Source organism: Syngnathus typhle, linkage group LG2 (genome assembly GCF_033458585.1).
Source record: "Syngnathus typhle isolate RoL2023-S1 ecotype Sweden linkage group LG2, RoL_Styp_1.0, whole genome shotgun sequence".
Lineage (NCBI taxonomy): Eukaryota > Metazoa > Chordata > Actinopteri > Syngnathiformes > Syngnathidae > Syngnathus > Syngnathus typhle.
The window spans coordinates 9,425,508-9,446,823 of record NC_083739.1 but is presented as its reverse complement, the minus strand read 5'-3'; the positions used below and the strand labels follow the sequence as shown (position 1 = coordinate 9,446,823).

General features: G+C 42.0%; 1 protein-coding gene across 5 annotated transcripts in view; it reads left to right on the top strand.

Moving 5' to 3' along the window:
- The first annotated feature begins 584 nt into the window (after positions 1 to 584).
- The window catches only part of LOC133150335 (membrane-associated guanylate kinase, WW and PDZ domain-containing protein 1), a 37,632-nt gene continuing 16,900 nt past the window's right edge, over positions 585 to 21,316 (top strand). The window contains exons 1-4 of one of the 5 annotated variants that reach the window (XM_061272803.1): positions 585 to 941; positions 10,810 to 11,099; positions 14,120 to 14,236; positions 20,356 to 20,475. In XM_061272803.1, coding sequence (XP_061128787.1) covers positions 10,820 to 11,099; positions 14,120 to 14,236; positions 20,356 to 20,475 — 517 coding nt within the window. In that variant the 5' untranslated portion in view covers positions 585 to 941; positions 10,810 to 10,819. Of the gene's footprint in view, positions 942 to 1,177; positions 1,372 to 1,404; positions 1,505 to 2,816; positions 2,977 to 10,809; positions 11,100 to 14,119; positions 14,237 to 20,355; positions 20,476 to 21,316 lie in introns of those variants that run through there. The other 4 variants (XM_061272800.1, XM_061272801.1, XM_061272802.1 and 1 more) reach the window with 4 other exon arrangements.

The window sequence follows — 21,316 nt, the reverse complement described above, 5'->3', positions numbered from 1 at the left end:
CAGTGGTTGTGAAAACTTTTTACACTAGTTCACAGTTTGATTTAATTTACCAACTGGACAGGAGTTTATTTATAGAGCACGTACTGTTGTATTCAAATCATTTCTATACAAATCATTTTTCAAACTCCAGATTATTGTTTATTATTTACTGTTATTGTCACTGGTCATAATTCTGTTTTTTTGTGATTCTATTTTTCTCCTCCTCATATTAGCAGCACAGATAAAACTAATGTAGATTGTGTGTCAGACATTGAAACACTGGTTGAAGTTGGCATAAGCAAATTGCTTCCACCCGCTTAATTTGAATAGGCCTGTCTATGTCTTATTTATTTATCTTTTACAATTACCTGAGTTAACCATCTTTTAATCAGCACCGTTAAGTGTTCAAATTTAATGAATTCAAATGACTGTTCCTGCCCCTCCTTTTTTAAGTGTATAACTTGTAAAAAATATGAGAACTGAATTGCAGAAAAGTGTAGAAAAAACTTTTGCTCCTCTGTTCGGAGTGATTATGTTGCAGGTAGATTTCTTGATACAAACAAGGGGCGGTACTTTAAACTCATTTTCTCCCCTCCCAAGCTTCCGCCCCTCAACTTCCCTCATGACCTTAGTATTTGCCCTCTTGTCGACGTCTTGGCCACTATTTCGCCTTTTGGGAGCAGCGTGGAATCTTTCTTTTCTTCTGTAGACATCTCCGACAACTACGATCGGAGACATTCCTTTTTCCCAGCTCGTTTTGTGCAACAATAGTCGCTCGCTCGTTGTCTTGAGCGCACCACGCCTGCACCTCAATGACACCTCGGGCTAAATGTTTTGTCAATACCAATAGCGCCAATTTAATTTCTCAAATTATATAATAAAAAAGAAAGAAGAAGAAAGGAAGGAGTGATGACAATCGTGCCAGGAGAAGCTGGTCCATAGAATTTATTTGGAACATGAAGGTAAGAGCTTGTTCGGAATTAAAGTGTTACATTGTGACGTCATAAGTGAAAAGAGCATGCCGGGCATGATCCATATAGCGTTTAAAAGCAGCTTGCCAGATTTGTGTTTATGCGTGAGCATGTCAATGTCCCCCCCCACCCCCTCCACTCTCTCTTTCGCTCTCTCTCTCTTCTCTCTCCTCTCTGTCAAAATATCCCGTCAGCCGCGCGCATCCTCTCGAGTTTTCTTTCTCCGGGACGCGGGGGCGGCGGCGGCACTCATCACTGCAGCCACCACGCTTCTGCTTTCTCCAAACCAAAACATAAATTCCCAAGTGCAGGATTAAATATTCACCCCTGAAACGGCAATGTATATAGACGCATTCAAACGGATCCTCTTTGAGCGGCTCAACTGCTTGAAGAGAATGTGTGTGTGTCAGCGCCACGGCAGGTCAGTAAACATGCAGGGAGTGATCCAGCATTTCCACCTGCATCCGTCGCGTGCATGCGTGGAGTGGGGCATGATGTCAAGTGGTTTACATGTGCTGCGAGTCACGTGGACAGGTGAAGTCTGGGCACAGCAGGTGAGCTACCTGAGCTTGTCAGGCGTGTTTTTTTTTCACTCCAAAGTTTACATCTTGAAAAAAGTCCGTGTTACTTCTAGTTAAGTGGTGCCCTGAGATGATCGTCATTCTCCATTATGAGTGAATTAAGTAACTGCCTCCAAACATACAGTGCTTGTTTCTGCAATTTTTCCTCATAAGTCAAAGCCTGTAATTGTCCAAATGACTGCTCGTATCTCAAAAGACTTGTGAGTCCGGTCACTTGTATCTCAAATCGCAATTGTATTTTACATGGTCCGTGGTGTGATCATGGTGCAAGCTTCTGCTTTTTGTGCAGATGTCTTTGACCTTTGTGTGTGTCTGTGTACCGTAATTTTCGGACTATAAGTCGCGGTTTTTTTCATAGTTTGGGTGTGGGGGGGGGGGCGACTTATACTCAGGAGCGACTTATATACATATATATATGTTTTGGGTTTTTTTCACTTTTTTGGGCATTTTATGGCTGGTGCGATTTATACTCCGGTGCGACTTATAGTCCGAAAATTACGGTAGTTTGAATGTTTTCTGGACTCACCAGCATGTCCTAAAACATGTTAGCATGTAAACTGCTCGTAAGTGGTAATGGTTGCTTGGCCACACAGTGGTGAGATTTGAGTGATCAGATTTACAAGCTTTTCAACCTTCAATCCCTTTAGCTTCATGCTAACAAACCATGCAAAATACCTTCGACAGGCTAACAGATAGCATCTATGTCACAGTGTCACTTTTAGTGAAATACAAATGGTGGAGCAACACACGTAGACAGATAAGGCACAAATACAGGCATATATTTTTTTTGTCCTCTTCATAGACAGTAGTTTTCTGAAGTACATGTGCACTGTCTATCTGTAATATTGCTACCTCGAGGCGACTAAGGTGTGCTCCACAGAAGGAGCACCACAATGTTGACAAAAAAATGTGGCAAAACTATTAATGTCATTTTGGGCAGCTGTAATGGATGAATGGCATCCCCTTCCCTCTTTTTAACGGGGTTAGATTCTTGTCTTGGAAATGTGGACACATATCAAATCAGACTTGTAATGGGTGGATGTTTTCTGCCCTCATTTGTGTGAGGATGCGCATAAAGGCCTCAAGGTATGTGTTATTTGTTGAAGGGGTGTCCCTGCATGATGCAGGGGAGTGACGGATGAGTATGGCTGGCCCTGACTTCTTCCATTGCTCTTTCCAGTCAAGGATGGTGTGATGAATTTGTTATCATAATAACACAGTAAAACCTGCTCTCGCCCTCACATGATGTGGCGATAATTGTCCTAAGTTTGTATCACCCCGTGAGTGGGAATGCATTCGGACGGGGAGCATGACTAACAAGAAGGGAGGAGAAAGCGAGGGGCATCTATCCACTGTCATCGGAATGCATCGGGGAATTGCTGATTGCCTAATTAGGTACCTCATGTGTCCTTCGGCTTTATGCATATTCATGCTGCTGTTTTAAGGTGAGGGGAAAATAGTGTGTGTGCGTGTGTTTGTGTGCACGCTCGTGTGTGTGCAGTTTACCCTTGACAGGGCAGGGCTACGCAGGCACATTCTCCCATCTGTGGTCCAAACCTTTGCTCCCAGCCACTGCATTTAGATTCTGCACTTGTAGTCTGCTCTATTCTTAGTCTCCCCACATTTCACGAAATCTCAACGACAACATTCCCATGCTCATTTTTTTTCCAGCGTGATTCAATACGGCTCAGAGTTAAGTGGTTAAACTCGGATAGAACGAGCGAGTCAATGAGAGATCAATGGCGACGTGTGCGGTTACAATTTACACAGGGCCATATCTGAAATGTCACGAAAGCAATGAATCTGTGTATCCTTGACTCGGATGTGAGTTGGACAAGTGGGATCAATATTAGGTGGTGAGACAGGCTGCAGGAGGAGACGAGGGATGGGTCACCTTCAGCCGACGCTGTACTGATTCAGCACGAATGCACTTGGAAGACACACGCCCAAAGAAGACCTGCTTGCGTGTGACCTTCCCTGTGAATCGCTAATTTCATTTCACTGTAAGATGGGAGTCTATAAGCTTACTGCACATTATAGTGATTTTACCCATGTGTCAAAACTACTCACATGTAAGTGAATTTAAAGAATTTTCTAATGTTTTGGTGGTTAGGGTTGGGGGGCGGGGCTAAGGTCTGGTAGCCACCAACAGTTTTTGTCAATATTTTGCACCAAAGGACATCCAATACTAATATTTTATCTCAAGGACTAAAGTGTGTTAACATTGAATTTTGTGATAGTACGTAGTGTTAAAAAATATTTGTGACAGACCTCATCGATGACGATAAAAATACAGGCATTTTTGATATAGGGGGAAAAATAATCTCTGGACTCACTATTAAAATGTGCTTTGCTAATGTTGTGATTGATTTAAAAAATATGTGAAGGTACAACTAAAAAAAATAACAGTTTTTTTTTTAGGCAGTTTTTTTTTTTTAATGCCAGAAGCTGGTAGTTTTTAGTCTGCCACGACACGTATTCTTGGGGCCAACAACATCAACCGGTTGGTTCACTTTCAATCAGGTCACGGCTATGCTTTCTCGTTCACTTTCATCAAGCTCGCCCTGTTTTTTTTCCACGTTCATAAGGTGACCCCCAGAATAGATGACTTTACCTCCCTCATCTTTTTCTTTGAGCGATGTGATGTCATCATCTGTTAAAAAAATATAAGTCTATTTTGACAATACTCATCTTTTTTCAAAGAAAGAAAAGAAAAAAAATCCTTTATTTTTTGTTGTGATCTGGATGAACAAGTGCAGTATTACCCATTTTCTACACAATTCTCAGTTGATAGTTTGATCAACTTATCCGTGCTTCCTGCCGGGAGCTCATCTCCGGCCGCAGTGTGAGGCGTAATGTGTCACGGCAGACTAAGTGAGAGGATCTCTTGTCGCAGCGGTATTTCTCATCACAGCCGTGCACGTACACAGCACACAACATGCAGATGCTTTCCTTGACCTTGATCCCAAATGATAAAGTGTCCCCTAAGAGAACAGTAGCCTGACCCAGTTCTCCTGACAGGTATGTGTCACTAACAGTTCTCAATAATTTCATTTCATCACGAAGGAGTCTCAAAAGGTATTCAATGGACACACCCACCGCTTTATTTTTCACAATTCTAGTTTTTGTTTCCTAATTCAAATTTGGCAGTTGTTAAATTTGCAAGCTTTATTTTTACTTATCAGGGACTTTAGAGCATCAATATCAAGAGTAAAATCCTTCCAATGCTTGATATCTACAGTGTTTTCATGGGACACTTGTAGTCACTCAACGGCGTGGATTTGAGATTTGCTGCTGGCGTGCAAAGAAGATCCCCAGTACTTTTCATTCCATGTATTCTCTTCCTTTTCATGTACGAGGTCATGTACGTTCCCGTACTTTTCCATGTCACTGCGAGGCCTATGTTTTCCCAGCCACAAGCGTTTAATCTTTTATTTTTAAATCTGCCACTGCTGTCCATTTTGTGCGTGGCACTCTCGTGCCCTAGATTTGGAAGTGGGCGAGCAGGACAGGGCTTTAGTTCAGCCCGTGTTACTCGCGTAGCTTGGTGGGCATGTCAGGAGGTCAGGGCACCCATGCCTGAAAAGATGTCGGAGGTGTGAGGAGGCTCCTGTGCATACGCTACTACTTGTAGTTCCGATAATCTTTAGGTCACCACTTATTTAAGATGCTTTACTTGGATGACCTCAGCATCACCCCCGGGAGGATGCTGCGGGAAGATTAGAAGCAGCATCTTTCACTACATGTCAAAGTGGAATAGAGAGGCTTTGTTTTTGGTGTGCGTGATGGGGAAAATCATGCCCTCACTTGCAATGTTAACACAATGTGATTATGGAAACAAGTATTCATCTTTATATCGAAACCACAATTGATAAAGGATGAGATTTAGTTTTCCCTTTTTTCTGTTGGTCCTACGATACTATATATTACCAGAGATGGTGAATTGCAGTTGTCATGCCAATGCAAGGGATTGTGTGATCAGAGATTAGAGATCAAGTGAAATGTATTTATATAGCCCTTAATCATAAAAGAAAAAAAATCTCCAAGTGCTTCACATGCACACAGTTGACAATATTGACGGCATGCCCTGATCTTAACCGAAAGGAGGGCAAGGAAAAACCCAGAAAACCCCAACTGGGGAAAAATAAGAAATTTTGAGAAGGGACCACAGATGAGGGGATCCCCCTTCAAACATAATATGATACCTAGACAGTTCAAATAATGTGAAAGTCCATTTGATCAGATAAAGAACACATCTAAAGTGAAGTTGGTCAATCAAATTCAAGACTAAACAAATAAGTCACGTTTTAAACATTGATCAACATCTCGGTTCTATCTGGGTTGAATTTGCAATTTTTTTAGCGCCATATTTAATTGTGTATCCTCGACAAAACAATGAAGATTAATGCTATAACCAAGCGGATGCTAAACGGGAGGCTTCATCTCAAGGCTGCCTTTTTAAGGTCCTGTCTCCGTTCCTACCTCACTAAACATATTTCGAACAAATGACCAAATTCCTGCATCTTTCCGACTGCAAATAGCAATCAAACAGCTATTTGCACATCATCCATTTTAGCTCCCTCTTACGCTTGTCTCCCAATTGATGTTAGCTGTGGTTGACGTGTGTAGTATTTTTCCCTCCATGATAAATGATCGCATTTGTGCTTTCACCTCCCTTTTGTCATGTGAGCAGTGAACACAATAATTTGCATTATTTTCCGCTTCTTCAACTAGATGTTTCACATATGGAAATACTTGCCATTGCTTCCACGTGTTCAGTTGTTATGTGATGACTCGGTGAATATTGCAATTATCCAGCTGTGTGTGCTGTTGAAATGAGCGTGCGCTGTGTTCTCTTTGTTTACCTCTGAATGTGCAGGAAATCGTTGCTCATGCTGACTTTGGTCCTGCTTATTCAGACATATGAAAAAAGTCCTCCATCCTTCCATTTGGTCGTTTGCTGTGAGTGCTTGCATCCAGAGACACAATTAAGGCTGTTCGGCACGCTGGTCACAATCTGAGCTGACAAACCACACACAGGCAGCCCATCAATATTCACCCAGATTCACATTTAGGAAAGACAACCAATTGAACTTGAAAGGGGAATAAAACATCAAGTTGACTTACGTAAATTCATTGCACTTTCAGGCTGAGCTAATAGAAGCGGCTAATTTGGTTATCGTGGATCACATTTGGAGCGGAAACAGAAAGTTGACAACGGCGTGTTCATTCGAAAGAAAAACACAGTTAGATCACAGCAACCTCTGACGTCTAAAGCTGCGGCAAGCCCTCCTCGCTTTTTACAGTTTGACTGGATATGGGAAATGGGCAAAACCAAATTACGGACAATTTATCTGTTGTTTCAATGAGTTCCAATTCTGTTCCAGATATCTGGAATGAATATTCCAACCATTCGAAATGTAACCACGATTCGTCAGAATGATGTCGTTGATTGCCACTGTCCTGCTTGCTGAAATTTTCAAATGATAGTTGGCGTGTGTTTGTCTTGCAGAAGGGGCATCCAATGTTAGTCAAAGGGTCTTAAAGCTAAAAAATCACATGTCCTCCACCAAGGAAATGCAAAGTAGACATCTGTGTTTGATTGTAAATCAATCGTGTCACTTTCCAGGCTTTCTTGATTTTTTTTGCTAAGCTATTCAATTATTCAGTTATCTTAATTGATGTGTGTCATATGCCTTTCTTTGCCTTCATGAATTGTAGAATGAAATCATAAAGCACAAACTGTACATTCTATTTACGGTGTAACTGTTTTTATGAAATTTAATATAACGGTGTTATTTTTCTTCATTAAAAACATTTCTTTCTTTTTAGTGGGGTGGATTTGAATGGATTAATGGCCTTTCCATTAATTTCACTGGGGACAGACAATTTGAGATTCATTTCTTTTCAGTTAAGAGTGTGATCATGGAACAAATTCAACTCGTACCTCAAAGCAGTGCTGTATTGGTTCTATACATGATGGCAGATGCGTACTAATAGAAAACAAAGTATTTTCTCAACAACCAAGTCACACAGCTGTTAGTCACAAGCTTTGTTCCAATCTGAGCAGACAAATAAAATGAAAGGGGATTTCTAAGAATAGATTTCACAAGAAGTGCATTTTGCCAAGGACTGATTGTGTAGTTGTCTGAAATTCCACTGCGCAGGTTTTGGAGGGGTCGAAGGCCACAGGGACTCTGACTTCCCCCTCGCAGAATTGTGTCGGAAGTCAGTGAAAGGAGATCTGTACTGGTCAGCGCTTTTTTGACCTCAAGGTCACAAATTGTCAGTGGTGCATTGTTTTTGAAAGCCAACATTGACTGTGCATTGTGTTGTCTGCGTTCATCTCTGCGACGGATTGAAGCAATTTCTATTTTTTATTTTGGTCATGCTCGGGTAGTCAGGATGCTGGGTAAGCTCTTCAACAAATTTGTTTATCTTAATGTTGATAATGAATGCAAAATGTCACGTCGGGGTCACGGAGCAATACACGCACACTGACAAGATACAAGCACTTTGGAAAATGGCAATGCAGTGCACGAACAGAATCTGAAAAGAATTGATGTTCATTCTAATTTAAATAAATTAAAAGAACACCTTAAAAAAAACAATTTCTGGACAATTAATTGTTCAAATAAATAATTATTGATTTATCTGATAATCCGTTATCTGTTGGTTGATCATTGCAACTCTATTTCAAGTGTTTGCTCCAAAAATTGGGCAATATTCCAAAAAGTCCTCGTAGCCACAAATGAACATTTTGTCCGCATGTTCCATGATTTTTATTTTTGGTCCCCCCTGTCATGTCTAGCCAGCGTCCTCCTACTGATGGCATTTCAGTGCAATGGTTTTGAATGGACTGATGAGACTGCAGCGATGACAGGGTGTGTGTCAGCGGCGTCCAGTTTTGGGGCGCCCTGACAGGCTGCGACTCATTAAAGCGCCATCAAACGCACGAGGTCAAGACAACAGTGAGCATTCATGTGACTCATAGCACGCGCCGCAGAGTATGCTCAACAGGATCGGAATAATACCCAGCACCAATCAGTGATTTTATTTTTAGTATTCCAATCATTGCAGACGACTGCACGGATGTTTGAAGAAGTCTCCAGATCAACCACAGAATGAGAATATGAAATCCAAATAAAGAAATGCGGAACACATCCACAACATCATCAGGCGCGGGATTTCATTTCTGATGTTTGCAACTGTCTTCAGTTCCTGGTTGTTGTTGCTTGAGGCATTTGGCCTTCAGTTTTGTCAGTTCACCAAGTGAATTGCATGCTCAATTGGAATCAGGCCAGGTGATTGACGTGGCCATTCCGCTTCTTTGCCTTGAAAAACTTTATGGTCGCTTTCACAATCATCTATGGGTCATTGTCCGTCCGCACTGTGACAGTTCCGCGCTATTGAATTGTGAAGCGTTTGGCCGAATATGAGCAGATGGTGACCAAAAGTTGACTTTTTTTTCCCACAGTCATTCGCAGTGGGGATGTGCAGAATGGTACAATTGATTATCATAACAGGTTTCAATCTTAAAATAATTTTCTCGTTTTCACCAAATAGTCAGGCCTTCTTCTGTATTGTGTTTTGATGTGAGTCATGATATTTTTAGGTGGCACTTGGTGTGAAATTGCTGCTTTTGTGCAAGTAGATCCAGCACGGACTCATGTTGCCTTGTCCAAGGTCGCTTCCGTCGCCAAGCCCAGGCTGAGTGGCGCCTCCCCATCACCATGTGACCTCTGCACTCGTCTTTTTCCTCTCCTCTCATATTACTCCTGTCAGAGAGACCATCCGTCTGTCTTTCACACCGCTCATTTTCATCCTTTCCTGCAAATAGCTAAAAGAGAAAATGAGCATCTCTGTCACTCCCGCCTGTCAAGAGGAAAAGATAAGATGTATAGCGTCCTTCCTTTGCTGCGTTCAGCCTTTGGGGTGCCGCTGCTCAGGCTTATCTGGCTCTAAAAGGTTGGCCTTGTTATCCTTCTCGTAGGCGAGGGTCATCGTCGTCTCACATTCGCCCAAGAGGATTGGAATGTACTGATTAAGTGATGCATAATGGCTAATCTCCTGGCTAAGGCAGAGGTGGTGTTGTATGGATAAGTGGAGCAAAGTTTGTTTGAATGCTAATGTGCTGCTGGGTTTTTGAAATACATTTTATGAGGGTGATGTTTTGGAACCCACAGTGCTTGTTTCGACCATGTCAAAAAACAGTTGTCTGTCTTTGATCGACCATCATTGAAGTCGGCGTTGACCACTCCCACAGTGGTGCAGCCCTCCCTCTTGTTGATCTATCCGCCAGTGCTCATGTGTGGTAGACAGGCCTCTGAGTTTCACCACGTCATGCAGGATCTATGAAAATCACGAAAAATAGAGCCACAAGTGTAAATCTAGTGGCTAAGCAATTAGTTTGATGGGCGAGGGGATAAACAAACACTTTAGATTTAATGTATGTAAAATAATGTTGCTAAATTCAAATCGTCCATGATGCTCATTTTCCTACCACTTGTGCTTCCAGCTTCATGTTGAAGTCCAACACTTCCCAAATGTGTCTTTGGTAAGCTCCGTGCTTTATTGCCCACACAGTGTCACACATTGTCACCCTTTCCCGGTGTCAAGGTGACGTCGGTATATCGTGTGCTCTCTACGGACACTGCAGCTGTCACATCACAGTCACCTCAAAGAAATCCGCTCAGCGTTGTGCTCTGAGTTTTTTTTTCTCTCTCACCTTTGCCATGAGGAAAAACAAGACAAACGTGCTTTGCAGCAACAACAGAATCTATCAATGTGCGGTCAGCTTTTTCCCATGTGAGCACATACGTGTTTACATGACAACACGTCATGGACCGGGGACGAGTAAGAGGGAACGTTTTGGTGTGGTGACACAGCCACTTGCTGTGCTGCTGTGTGTTTGTGTTCAAACATACAGACGCAGTTCCCACACTCCATGTTGTCAAGAAATGAGAAACAAAGCAAGCCCTCAGAGCTGTTTGTTTGTTTGATTTTTTTTATTCATCTACACGCTGCATTGTTTATTAATAACATCCAAATCCAGGACTTATGAGAAAAAGCATTTAAAGATCGGTAATAAATAAAATGGTAACAAAATTTGATGAAAAATAGTCTTTGAGTTAACGTCAAGACAACATATTGAATATATTTTCGAATAAAGTTTGATAAAATCTGAATTCACACTCTCCTTGATGCAATTTTCACTTAAATGTTCCATATTTCTTCGCCATATGACACCTCAAAATTGTGTTTTCTCTCCTTCGCAGCTCATTTGCCATGTCTAAGACAGCTGTGAGGAAGCAGCACTGGCGTTCCAGGATGCAGGATACCTTCGTCCCCTTGATCGGCTCATCAGGGGAGCTCGGCGTGGCCGTCGGAGGAGGGGCTGATTACGGAGAGTTTCCTTTTGTCACGGCCGCTCCGGGGGACGGACTCACGGTGGGCGATATCATTCTGGAGATTGGAGGAACGCCTGTACTGGGCATGACGCTCGGAGACGTACGGGGGGTTCTCAACTCCTGCCCCCATCCTGTCCGCATCAAAAGCGTGTCACCAGGTAGGATTCGGCCAAGCTAACGTACTATTGACCTTTTCACGGTGATGTCACAAGTACTTTGGGGTGGCAAAAACCACATGGAAAGAAATACCTGCATGTCATTTAACTTGAGAAGAGTGAAAATAGCGTGAACTGCTCGAAAGATAATTTTAGTCTTCTTTTTTCTAATAAGTGTCAGTCAAAAAGATGTTTCGTTCTGTTGGCTGGCCTTATTTTACATATCAATAGATGCATAAATTGGTACAAAAATAGATATGTTGAAAGTGACCAGTAGACTAGCCACTATGTTTGGCTGAATTACGCATAGACAATCCTACGTATGAAACATTTTATAGACACCAGTTTTTAGTGGACGCGGTATATTGAATGTTTTTCAGCACTTTTTGAAGAATTCTCAGGGTTTGTGAATACAATAAATAATAAAAATATAATGTCATAAAATAATAAATAAACAAAATAACACTGATAGTAAAAAAAGGAGTACGTAGGTGGTGGTGGCCCCCAGCGTCCAACTTAAGGGGCCCTCCAAATAATCATTGATAAGCACTGAATCCAATAAGAATGCTAGAGTTTCCTGACAGATTTCCCCTCGTCTGCAAATCCAACCCCGACGATGTCGATCAATTCCCAGCGCAGACCCGCCCTCCCTTTGACAATCACTTTCCAACGGACAGAGCGCAGACTTGACCCCAGGCAGTAACAGTGATTTGCTCACTGCTGACCACTTATCCTCATTAATGTTGCGGATGAACAAGAATCTATCTCACCTGACTTTTGGACAATACGTACACTACACACTCGACATGTCACCAGCTCCCACCAGCCAATCACAGTCCACAAGCAAAATTATCCGCAAATCCCCCCACCCCCAAAAATTTAGCAGATGTGCCAAAATGTCTGTAGGTTTTATTGACTTATCTGTTTTGCTCCATTGCACTTGTTTCATCAGACTGCACCCAAACAGCCCATCACTCCAGTGTCCAATCCGTCATCCATAATAATGTTGTTCTACACCCCCGCAGCCCCCACATCCCCCCCCAGGCCAAATTCACCGTCACTCGCGTTACGATGCTGATCCGCACTCGTCAATTAGTGCGGATGTGTCAAGGCGATTGGCGCACGGATACGAGGTCACGGCTGAATACCTCGTGGGCAGGAGCGCGGCCATATAGTTGCCCATCAGTGGCGTGGGACCTTGATGATAACAACACGGGGCACGGCTAACGGATGCCTCGGTCACTTCGGAGCGGAGTAATATGTCAGCCGAGTGTCACCTGACCGCATCTCCCCCGTGGCCTTGCCGCCTTGATTGATAGCTGATTTGGACACGGGGGTGTAAACGAGGACCTTTGCTCCAGCTCCCACTGCCACGGGCGTATCCGTGATCATCTCGAAAGCCCGGCCGTCGGAGTGACTGCGTGTTGACAGTGATTGATGAGCCGACGTGCCAGGTAGCTGAACGACTTTTCCTCCTACTTCTAGTTACCGAGTCAACTTAAGTCTGGAAATACCAATATACCTACTTACGTTTAAACTCAACTATGTCAACCCAACTCAAATAGTTTCAAATGCATTTTAAGTTTCTGAATTTTCACCTCATCTTTTTGTGAGTGGTGTAGAACAGCAAGGTCCTTATGGTAGCAGCATAAAAACCAAATCAATACCAGAACAATGCTTAAGCATGCTACTTAACATCCTCAGCTCGCCTCCCCAGACCCCATTAAACCAGATAAATATGCTCGGAGTAAGCAAGCAGCGTAGTTAATAGCAAAACACCCGCAACTATTTGCTCGAGTAAATCTAACGTATTAGGGGGAAAATGTAAAAAAGGGTGCCCTGTAATTAAAAAAAGAAAAAAGCAGGAGCTGGGGCATTAGAATGTATAACTAATGATGTTCAGCTTCATTAGGCGCGGACTATCCTGAAGGTTATTTTGGGGTAATAATAACTGATTTACAGCAGTAATAAATAGAGTGCTTAGCAGATTTTTTTTATAGCTTGTATGGCACCATTTTTTTTAATGATACACAACTCTTAATGAATAATTCAATATTTAAATAAGGGCTACAACAGATGACTTCAAAATACAGATTAAATCAGGTAGAAAAAAAAATCGACATCTTTATAATCTAAAGTGCCAGTAAAGTTAATGATTTTTTTTGGCGCTGATTCTGAATCGACCCTCATTTTCTCTCCAGAACATCATACATACTACATAATATCTAATATAAGAATATATTAATAATAATTATGAATAAAAGGTTAGGTTCCGAAACAGGTGGAATTTTTTTCTGGAGCAATAAATTATAACTTATCGTGTAGTAGATTTCAGTTCACTGTTTTTACATTTTAATAAAATATTTCCTCATCAGTATCATCAAGTAGCAGATGGCGGCAGACAAAATACATATTATAGGCTATATACATATATACATACAGATGACTCCAAAACCTCTAGCACTCTGACATTTCTTTTAATAGCCCAGTGAATTCCGTCTGGCAGCACCGGGGTGCAGACGGCGAGGCGCAGCGGCAGCCCGCAGGGCAAGCGTCGTCTATCAGTGTGACTGACAGGCTCGGAGATGCGCTCAGTCCATCAATAACGCCAAGCGGCCTGTCAACAGAGCGTGTTAAGCGTTTGAGATGATATTAAGTCATCAGAGAGATGAAATCCAGGCCCAGGTGATTGGCTCTACTACCTCCCCCGGTGAAAGCCTCAGTTGTGAAGTGTGCGGCAATTAACTTCAGGAGATTGTTTGGTATGCACGAGGGAGCTGCGAAAAGGCATGTGATTCTCAGGTGCAATGCGAGGCACGAGAGCGAGAGAGCGAGAGGGAGAGAGAGAGAGAGAGATGGCTGTGTGTGTGTGAATTTGCCTAAAGTGCTAAATTAAGCAGCACTTGGTTTTAAACGTTGCAGCACAAAGCAATTTGCTTCTCATCCGTCGTCAGATTTGACGACATCAAGCAAGTCTTCTTTTTTCCTTGACGCCATGCTTGTTTTCTTTGCCCTTCCCTCAGGCGCCACATTGTGCAAGGATCTCAGGTTGTACCTGAGTAAGTGCTTCACACCCGGCTCAGTGGATAGCACACTTCAGCAGGTCATCCGAGAGAACCTTTACCTCCGAGCTGTACCTTGTAAGTCACCCATGATGCTCTTCATCTTGCCTTCAATGTATGGTTTGCTCTTTGCGCAGCACCTTTTATATAGAGGCCCTATTTCTAATCGGTTCCTTCAAAAAGTGCCTGAATGGATGAGGAAAAAAATGCAGCTGAAATGTAAAAGTCAAATGAAAATAAAAATGTCAGGAAAATGAGAATTGAGTCTGCAGTAAGTTGACAAAGATGGTCATGCTTTCCTCTTTTAGCCTTTCTCTTTTGCTTCCATGCTGAGTGAGTAGAGGTCACATCTGCTCACATTTGTTGCTCTTTATTCCAGCAAACAATATATACTGTCCAAAGACAGACGCCTGGTCACCCACTTTTGAGACCAATCAATCTGTCCATCTGTCCGTCCGTCAATGCCCTAATGCTACTAAATACAGTAGATGGATTATGTTTAGAATTACCAGAAAAAAAATGACTCCTACAATGCTTGTACCTGATGGCTTGTTGAGATCAGTTAATCTCACATCAAAAATAATCAAAGTGCCATTAAATTAGATTGGGGCCAAGAACAACATCGTCATTTTAGAACATTTGCGTGGCAACATTTTTTTTTTTTGCACCGGGTTTATTCTCAGAGGCTGTCTCTCGCCATTCCAGTCATCAGCCACCGCTCCGGGCTACTTCTCTTTCCTTCTTTTGGTGTACTGTCTGTAAAGCTGCGTACAAACTAACTTTCTGTAAGCCCCTTGAGAAGGAGGTTGCACAAGCCGTGTAATTTGGATGCTCATAAATGAAATCATGTACAATGGCAGCCAAAGGCGGCTTGTTGTCGTACATCTGTTGCCATGTTAATCCTCTCTAATGTATGACGTCACTGGAAACAGCCGAGGGATATAACAGACGACTTTGTTTTTTCCCTCCCCAGTTACTTTCCCTCCTATTTAGCTTGTCATTTTGGGCCCATATAGGTAGACAAGACGGACCACCTAGTGTGCCAGAAGTCTTAACCTATCTGTAAGAACAGGGCGTCTTCTAATCCTCCCCGTTAGGACAGGAAGTAGGTCATGTGACGCAGTCTGCCGACAATCATCATGACCAAGCTCTCCCAACGCTCGTGTGTGCCCAATGTGGCCATATATCAGAATAGAGCCCTAGCTGACCCTACCTCGGCTACAAACGCTTTCCTTTAGAGACAACCAGGCAGGTCGAGCTCCTTGAGCAGTACGTGGGCCTAATCCCCCGATCTGTTGACATGACACTGTAAGATTCTGTTGTTGTCATGCCGATACCATGTGTGCATGCACACACGCATGCTCTCCTGATCTTGACAGCTGTCACGAGCAGTCGTAATGAAGTCACATTTTCTTGGATTCTCCTCGAGGATGAGGCTACTGGGTTTGATGTAGCAGGACTTTGATGGTGAGGATTCGTCACTGGCTCCTTGTGGCCCTCTTCGGGACCTTTTGTACTGTATGTTGCTCCTCTTTTCAATTGACTTCTAGTTTCATTTACACTCTCACAAGGCAGTGCAGTGGACAAGGAGGTAGTAAGGGTGCAAAATTACAGGAAATGTTTGACACTTTATATGGCAATTAACAATCCAGACAAAATTGAAAGTTAGATGGCGACTTATAGTCCGAAAATTACGGTAGTTATATATCACCTGGATTTTATTTAATTTGATTCTATTGGAATCCTACTATTGCCTCAAGCTGCCACACATTACATCCAAATATAACTTGACAAATGTCATGTTTTTATGTGATAAATACAATGATATAACGTAATACATTTCAGGGTTTCTCATAATTTTGCGATTTGTCATGTAGTTACGCCAGTTCAACTGGAACTTGCATGGGTACTCTGGTTTTCCTCCCACATTCCCAAAACATGCATGTGGGTTCATTTAAGGCTCGAAACAGTCCATCAAAGCGAATGTGAGTGTGAATGGTTGTTTATTTACACATGATGTGTTCCCCGCCAGCTCACCCGTGACATTAATGAAGATAAGCGCTCAAATATGAATGGATGGATGGAATACTCACTAAAGCCTGTTCGCCTTACAAGTAACTAGATAAAGGATAGAAAAGCCTTGCCATCCTCCCGAGTATCTCGATCCTGTTTGTATCCTTCTTGTACCTTTGTGCTATTTAAAGAACATCTCGTTTCTTGAAGGCTTGTCATAAGACAACGCGCTTTGATCCAGGAAATAGCATTCCAAAGCCGCCGTGCATAAAAGTGGAAATGAATGACAGAATCAAGCAAATGAATGTTACGCTACAAATAACCTCGAGGGGAAATGGGCCCCGGGAAAGCGTCTGTTGCGAACTGGTGTTATGTAAGGAAAATTGACAGTGGTCCTTTGAAATACAAGTTACCTAAATTTCTGTGACTCAAATCATCTTTGTCCCTTGAAACAAATGGAAATGACATTAAATGCCAACACAAAAAAATCCCTGACATAAACATGTTTAATTTGGTTTTGTTTAATAATAATTTTAGATATTAAAGCTTAAAGTAATACGATCATTGAATGGAATATAAGGAATCATACAGTTTGTGGAGCATGATTTAATACTTCAAGTCAATTAATTGTGCTGCTCCTTCTGTTGTTCCTGACCTAGCCACCAGGGGGCAGTGTGATACATCCAGACCAAAACAACAAAAGAGTGACTTAGTAAGCTGCAATCGTACCCACAACAGCTTGGAGTCTCTTTTTTGAAGAACTGTTTGATATTATTGTCACTTGAGTTGAAATGAGAGCTTGTCTCTCCAAAGTTGGGTCACTGGATTCGCCTTGACCTCACCGTCTATGGCCTAATGTGCTTTTGTGGACAGACGCAGACATGATTTTCCAGGTCCACATCACAACAGGAAGCATTTTGTCAACCTCTTTTGTTGTCATTTTCCGTCTGCGACCTCAAAGCACCCTCCTCAGCGTTTGCCCCCCCCTCCCCATCGCTGCGATTTATACGCCCGTTTCCAACGCAAAGTCATTGTTTCAAGGCCCTTCGACGTCTCGCCATAAAAGACTTTTCTAATTACAGTCAGAGATTGGAATCACCGTTTTCGTATGCTGGTGAGCGAGACAGCGAAGGAGAGCCTGTGGCCTTTTCAACTGCGCCGCTCGTCATTAGCGCTTTGTGTGCGGTGAGCTTGACGGACAGCTTTGTCTGCTGGTTGATACGGGCTTTTGTGTAATTACCTCGTCAATCTCTATCGCACTCCTGTCCCTGAGGATCGGCACGTAGCATCCGCAGGGACGGTCAGGCGACGGAGAAGATGTCAATAATCCATCCCGAAAGCCTTCCCGGACTCTCCCCGCAGGCACTGACATGCCATGTGGATCTCCTCAGAGGGCGCATAGATAATGAGTGCCAGATTTGCACCATATCAGCTGGAGACGTCGTGTTTGTCCGGAGGGGAGGAGCGGAATTATTCACATGTCAGATATCGTCATGGGGATTTGTTGTTGAATTTGAACCCTTATATCCTATTTGGGTCCAATTTGACCCATTTTGAAAGTTGACAGTGATAGAATTCAGTAAATGTCATTTTTTTTCACCTTGACATTTGACGACCTTTCCTCAGGTGAACTAGACGTGTACATTACACTTTCCCTTTACCCTCAAAAAAGGATTTTTCATCCATTTATTAATGCAAGAAGCCTTTTCATATAATTTAAAAACAAGCACATATGGACGTTACCTCCTAAGAGCAGAAAACAACCGTGATACATTCTGGAAGATGAGCCCGAATATAAACATTATAATTAGCTACAGAATCAGCAGGTGGATCAGGAAGAGTGTTAATAAGCCCGAGGGCAGGGGCAGACGGAGATAACAAACGCCTTGTGTTGCACATTTCCTCAGACATCTTTCTCTCTCATCCCTCCTGATCTCTGATTTCTCCTTGAGTGCACCTTCTGTTGCAGGCAAAGCTCAATGGGGCACCACGTGAAAGGCACGAACATAAATTAGGGAGAAAAATACTTGCTACTTTGCGGACAGAAATTAATCATTGGTATGTACAGTACAGTTATTTTGTGGGCACCAATATGTTTTTTGTGCACGTTATCAAATGATCATTTCTTTCACACGTTTGACCTATTTCTTTAAATTAGTATTTTGTGCAAGCACAGAACCTATTTTGAGCAAAAACGCAAATTGTATTTTGTTGCCAAAAATTATTCTTTTATATGCATGTTATTATACTTACTTTATGGACTCAAATTAGGATTTTCTGGGCACAAATTCATTTTGTGCATGTCATACCTACAATTTTTTTGGGGCTGCAAAATTGTATTTTGTACCTTTTTAGTGGGCACAGATGAATATTTTTTGCTCATGGTGACCTACTTCACGGGCACAGATGAGTAATTCATCTACACGTTAAAACTATTTGTGGACGCAAAATATTTTGTTGACACGCATTTGTATTTTGTATGCACTATTTCATAGGCAGAAATGTGTAATTCTTTTGCACGATATACCTATCTTGAAGATAAAAAATGGGATATTGTGGGCACAGCCATATTGTCCACGTTATGCCGATTTTGTGGACGCAAATTAGTGCAGCAAATTGCCAGTAATCTATCATTTTTTTGTTTGCTTAAATCTATCCTTCGACTTAATTACAGCATGAGTACTTTACTGCATTTTTCCCCCATTTGTTTTGTTTTTTTCTTTGTAAAAAATCTTGTATTTGATGGGAGAACTGCAAATTTACAGTAAGTGCAAGACTTCTTGCTACCACACAAAAATAGCTTTAGTAAGACTCGTCAGATGGATGATGATGACTACAGTAATGTTTGTGTGTCCAGTGTGCGTGTCCACCAAGCTATGTGTGTGTGTGTGTGTGTGTGTTGCCAAGTTCTCACTTTCTGTGCGACAAACTGCTCCCTGGACAGCGGTGCATTAATCACTTTTATTGGCTGCCTGGGTGTTGGGCGCCAACATCACATGTGCTCCCGTGGGAGAGTGGGACACACTCAGGGTGATTTTGTCTCAAGAGATAAATGACTCTATGGAGGTCAATCAAGGTGTATAACAGGTGGAGGTCCCCCCCCCCCCCCACACAGTTTTGTCTGTCTGCCAGATGTAAAATGGCACAATAAAGAGTTTGTTTTGGCACCTTACCTCGGTGATCTTGTAATGATGTGGTGTTGTTTCTTTGCTCCGTTTCAGGACAAGGTCAACTAGAATCAATTGTGATGACAGGTCATTGATCATCCGAGTGCTCCGTCTTTGCAATGGCAATAGAAAGACTTTCACAGTGCCTCATTAATATTTCATTCAATTCCTATCGATCTAGCAGAATCAAAAGGCCTTGCTAAATGAATTGCCTGCACCATCAGGAGCCTGAACAGCACAAAAGTTTTGTTTGTTCATGACTTTGCTCTCAATATGAGATTTGTGACAAAAACAGTGCCACGATTTAAAAAAAAAAAGAAAAAAAAAAGGAACTATTTGGATTGGTTTTGACCACATTTGACTAGTTAAAACAATTAGTCAGACAGACTGGACTTTGCATTGGGAAAAGACTTCTGAAGTTCTGAGAAGTGTCACACCCCATACACGCTAATAAAACTGCTTGAACTGAGATTGCGGGTGGTGGTATACATAATGAGCAGAGACCAAATAGTATATGCTGGGGTCTTGTCACTGTGTTTTATAAATAAACTTGGAGCAGTGAGTGAAGACAGGAGCAATTAATGAAAAAACAGTACAGTTTCACAATGGTGACTTTTAAAGGGAGCAAAGCAGATGGCGGCTGGCTGTGGAGGAGGCTTTGTGAAACTGATCATTATCGTACATGTCTGCATTCTAAAATTGGGAAGATGAGGACGAGAGGCAATGTTTCCAAATGTGTTGATGGGGATTTGCTCGCTTGTGTTTCAAATGTAAGCAAAGTGTCAAGCCAGTCAAACCTTTATGAGTTACAAACATGCTTTAGGGACTATTTATAGCTTGCTGAATCGCTGTTTAGCTTAAACACTGAGGTCAGTGGCTTTGCTATAATTTATGACCCTCGGATAAAAGCACGCTGCCTTGATTAATTGGCAGATCATCCACTTAAGAGCTTACAGCGTTTCCAGCCTCGTTGCTTTGATGCACGTCTTCATATTTCATGTTTTCTTCCTTTCCCAGGCACGACCAGGCCGCCTAGAGTGGGAGAGATCCCCGGGACAGACTATAACTTTGTCTCCATTGAGGAGTTTTTTTCTCTGGAGGAGTCGGGAGCGCTGCTGGAGAGCGGTAAATTTAAAGGTAGACACAGTGGCACACGTCATTAGTCACATCTGAAATTGCTTCGTGTCAGCACGATACAACATAAACATTTTATTAATTAAATAGCAATATGAGCATCACAGAGGCAAATTGCTGAACTAGTGGTTAGTTGCTGCGCAATCTGTTAGATTGTTGTGACATTGCATTATAGTGTTCAATTTTAGCTTCAATTTTGCAGACGCCCCGCAGGTTCCACCTTTGTAAAGGCTTAAAATGGTCGCGTGTATTAGCATCCATAATTTATGAGCATTTAATGGAGCAATAAATTATTCGCGCCTTACCTGCCTCACATGTGAAATTGACAGATAGATTGTTTGAGCTAAGAACACAAGGCGAGTAGCTTTATGCCACTTCATAAAACGTCGCCCGGTGTTCACATATTGCATTAAAAGGCGACTCTTTCTAGAGAAACGTTAACAAATCGTTATAGAACTCACTGTAGTGGACTTTATTTGGTCTCATAGTATCTAGAATATGATTATTTACAAATATGCTAGGTTAAATTTTAAGTTAATCTTCTTTATTTATTATTTATTATTAATAATAATAATAAATAATATTATTTATTATTACTCTTATTATTTATTGTTTGTGCCTTCTTGTTTTTTATATTGCGTCGTTTACTTGTATGTCCATCGTGTAATATGTCTTATCACCGTGGGATAGAGAAAACGTAATTTCGATCTCTTTGTGTGTCTCGGCATGTGAAGAAGTTGACAATAAAGCAGACTTTGACTTTTAGTTTGAAATTAGAGGTTTGACACTTGTTTTTATGTTACTTAGTCAGTGAGTCAGTGACTTAGTGAGTCAGTCAGTCAGT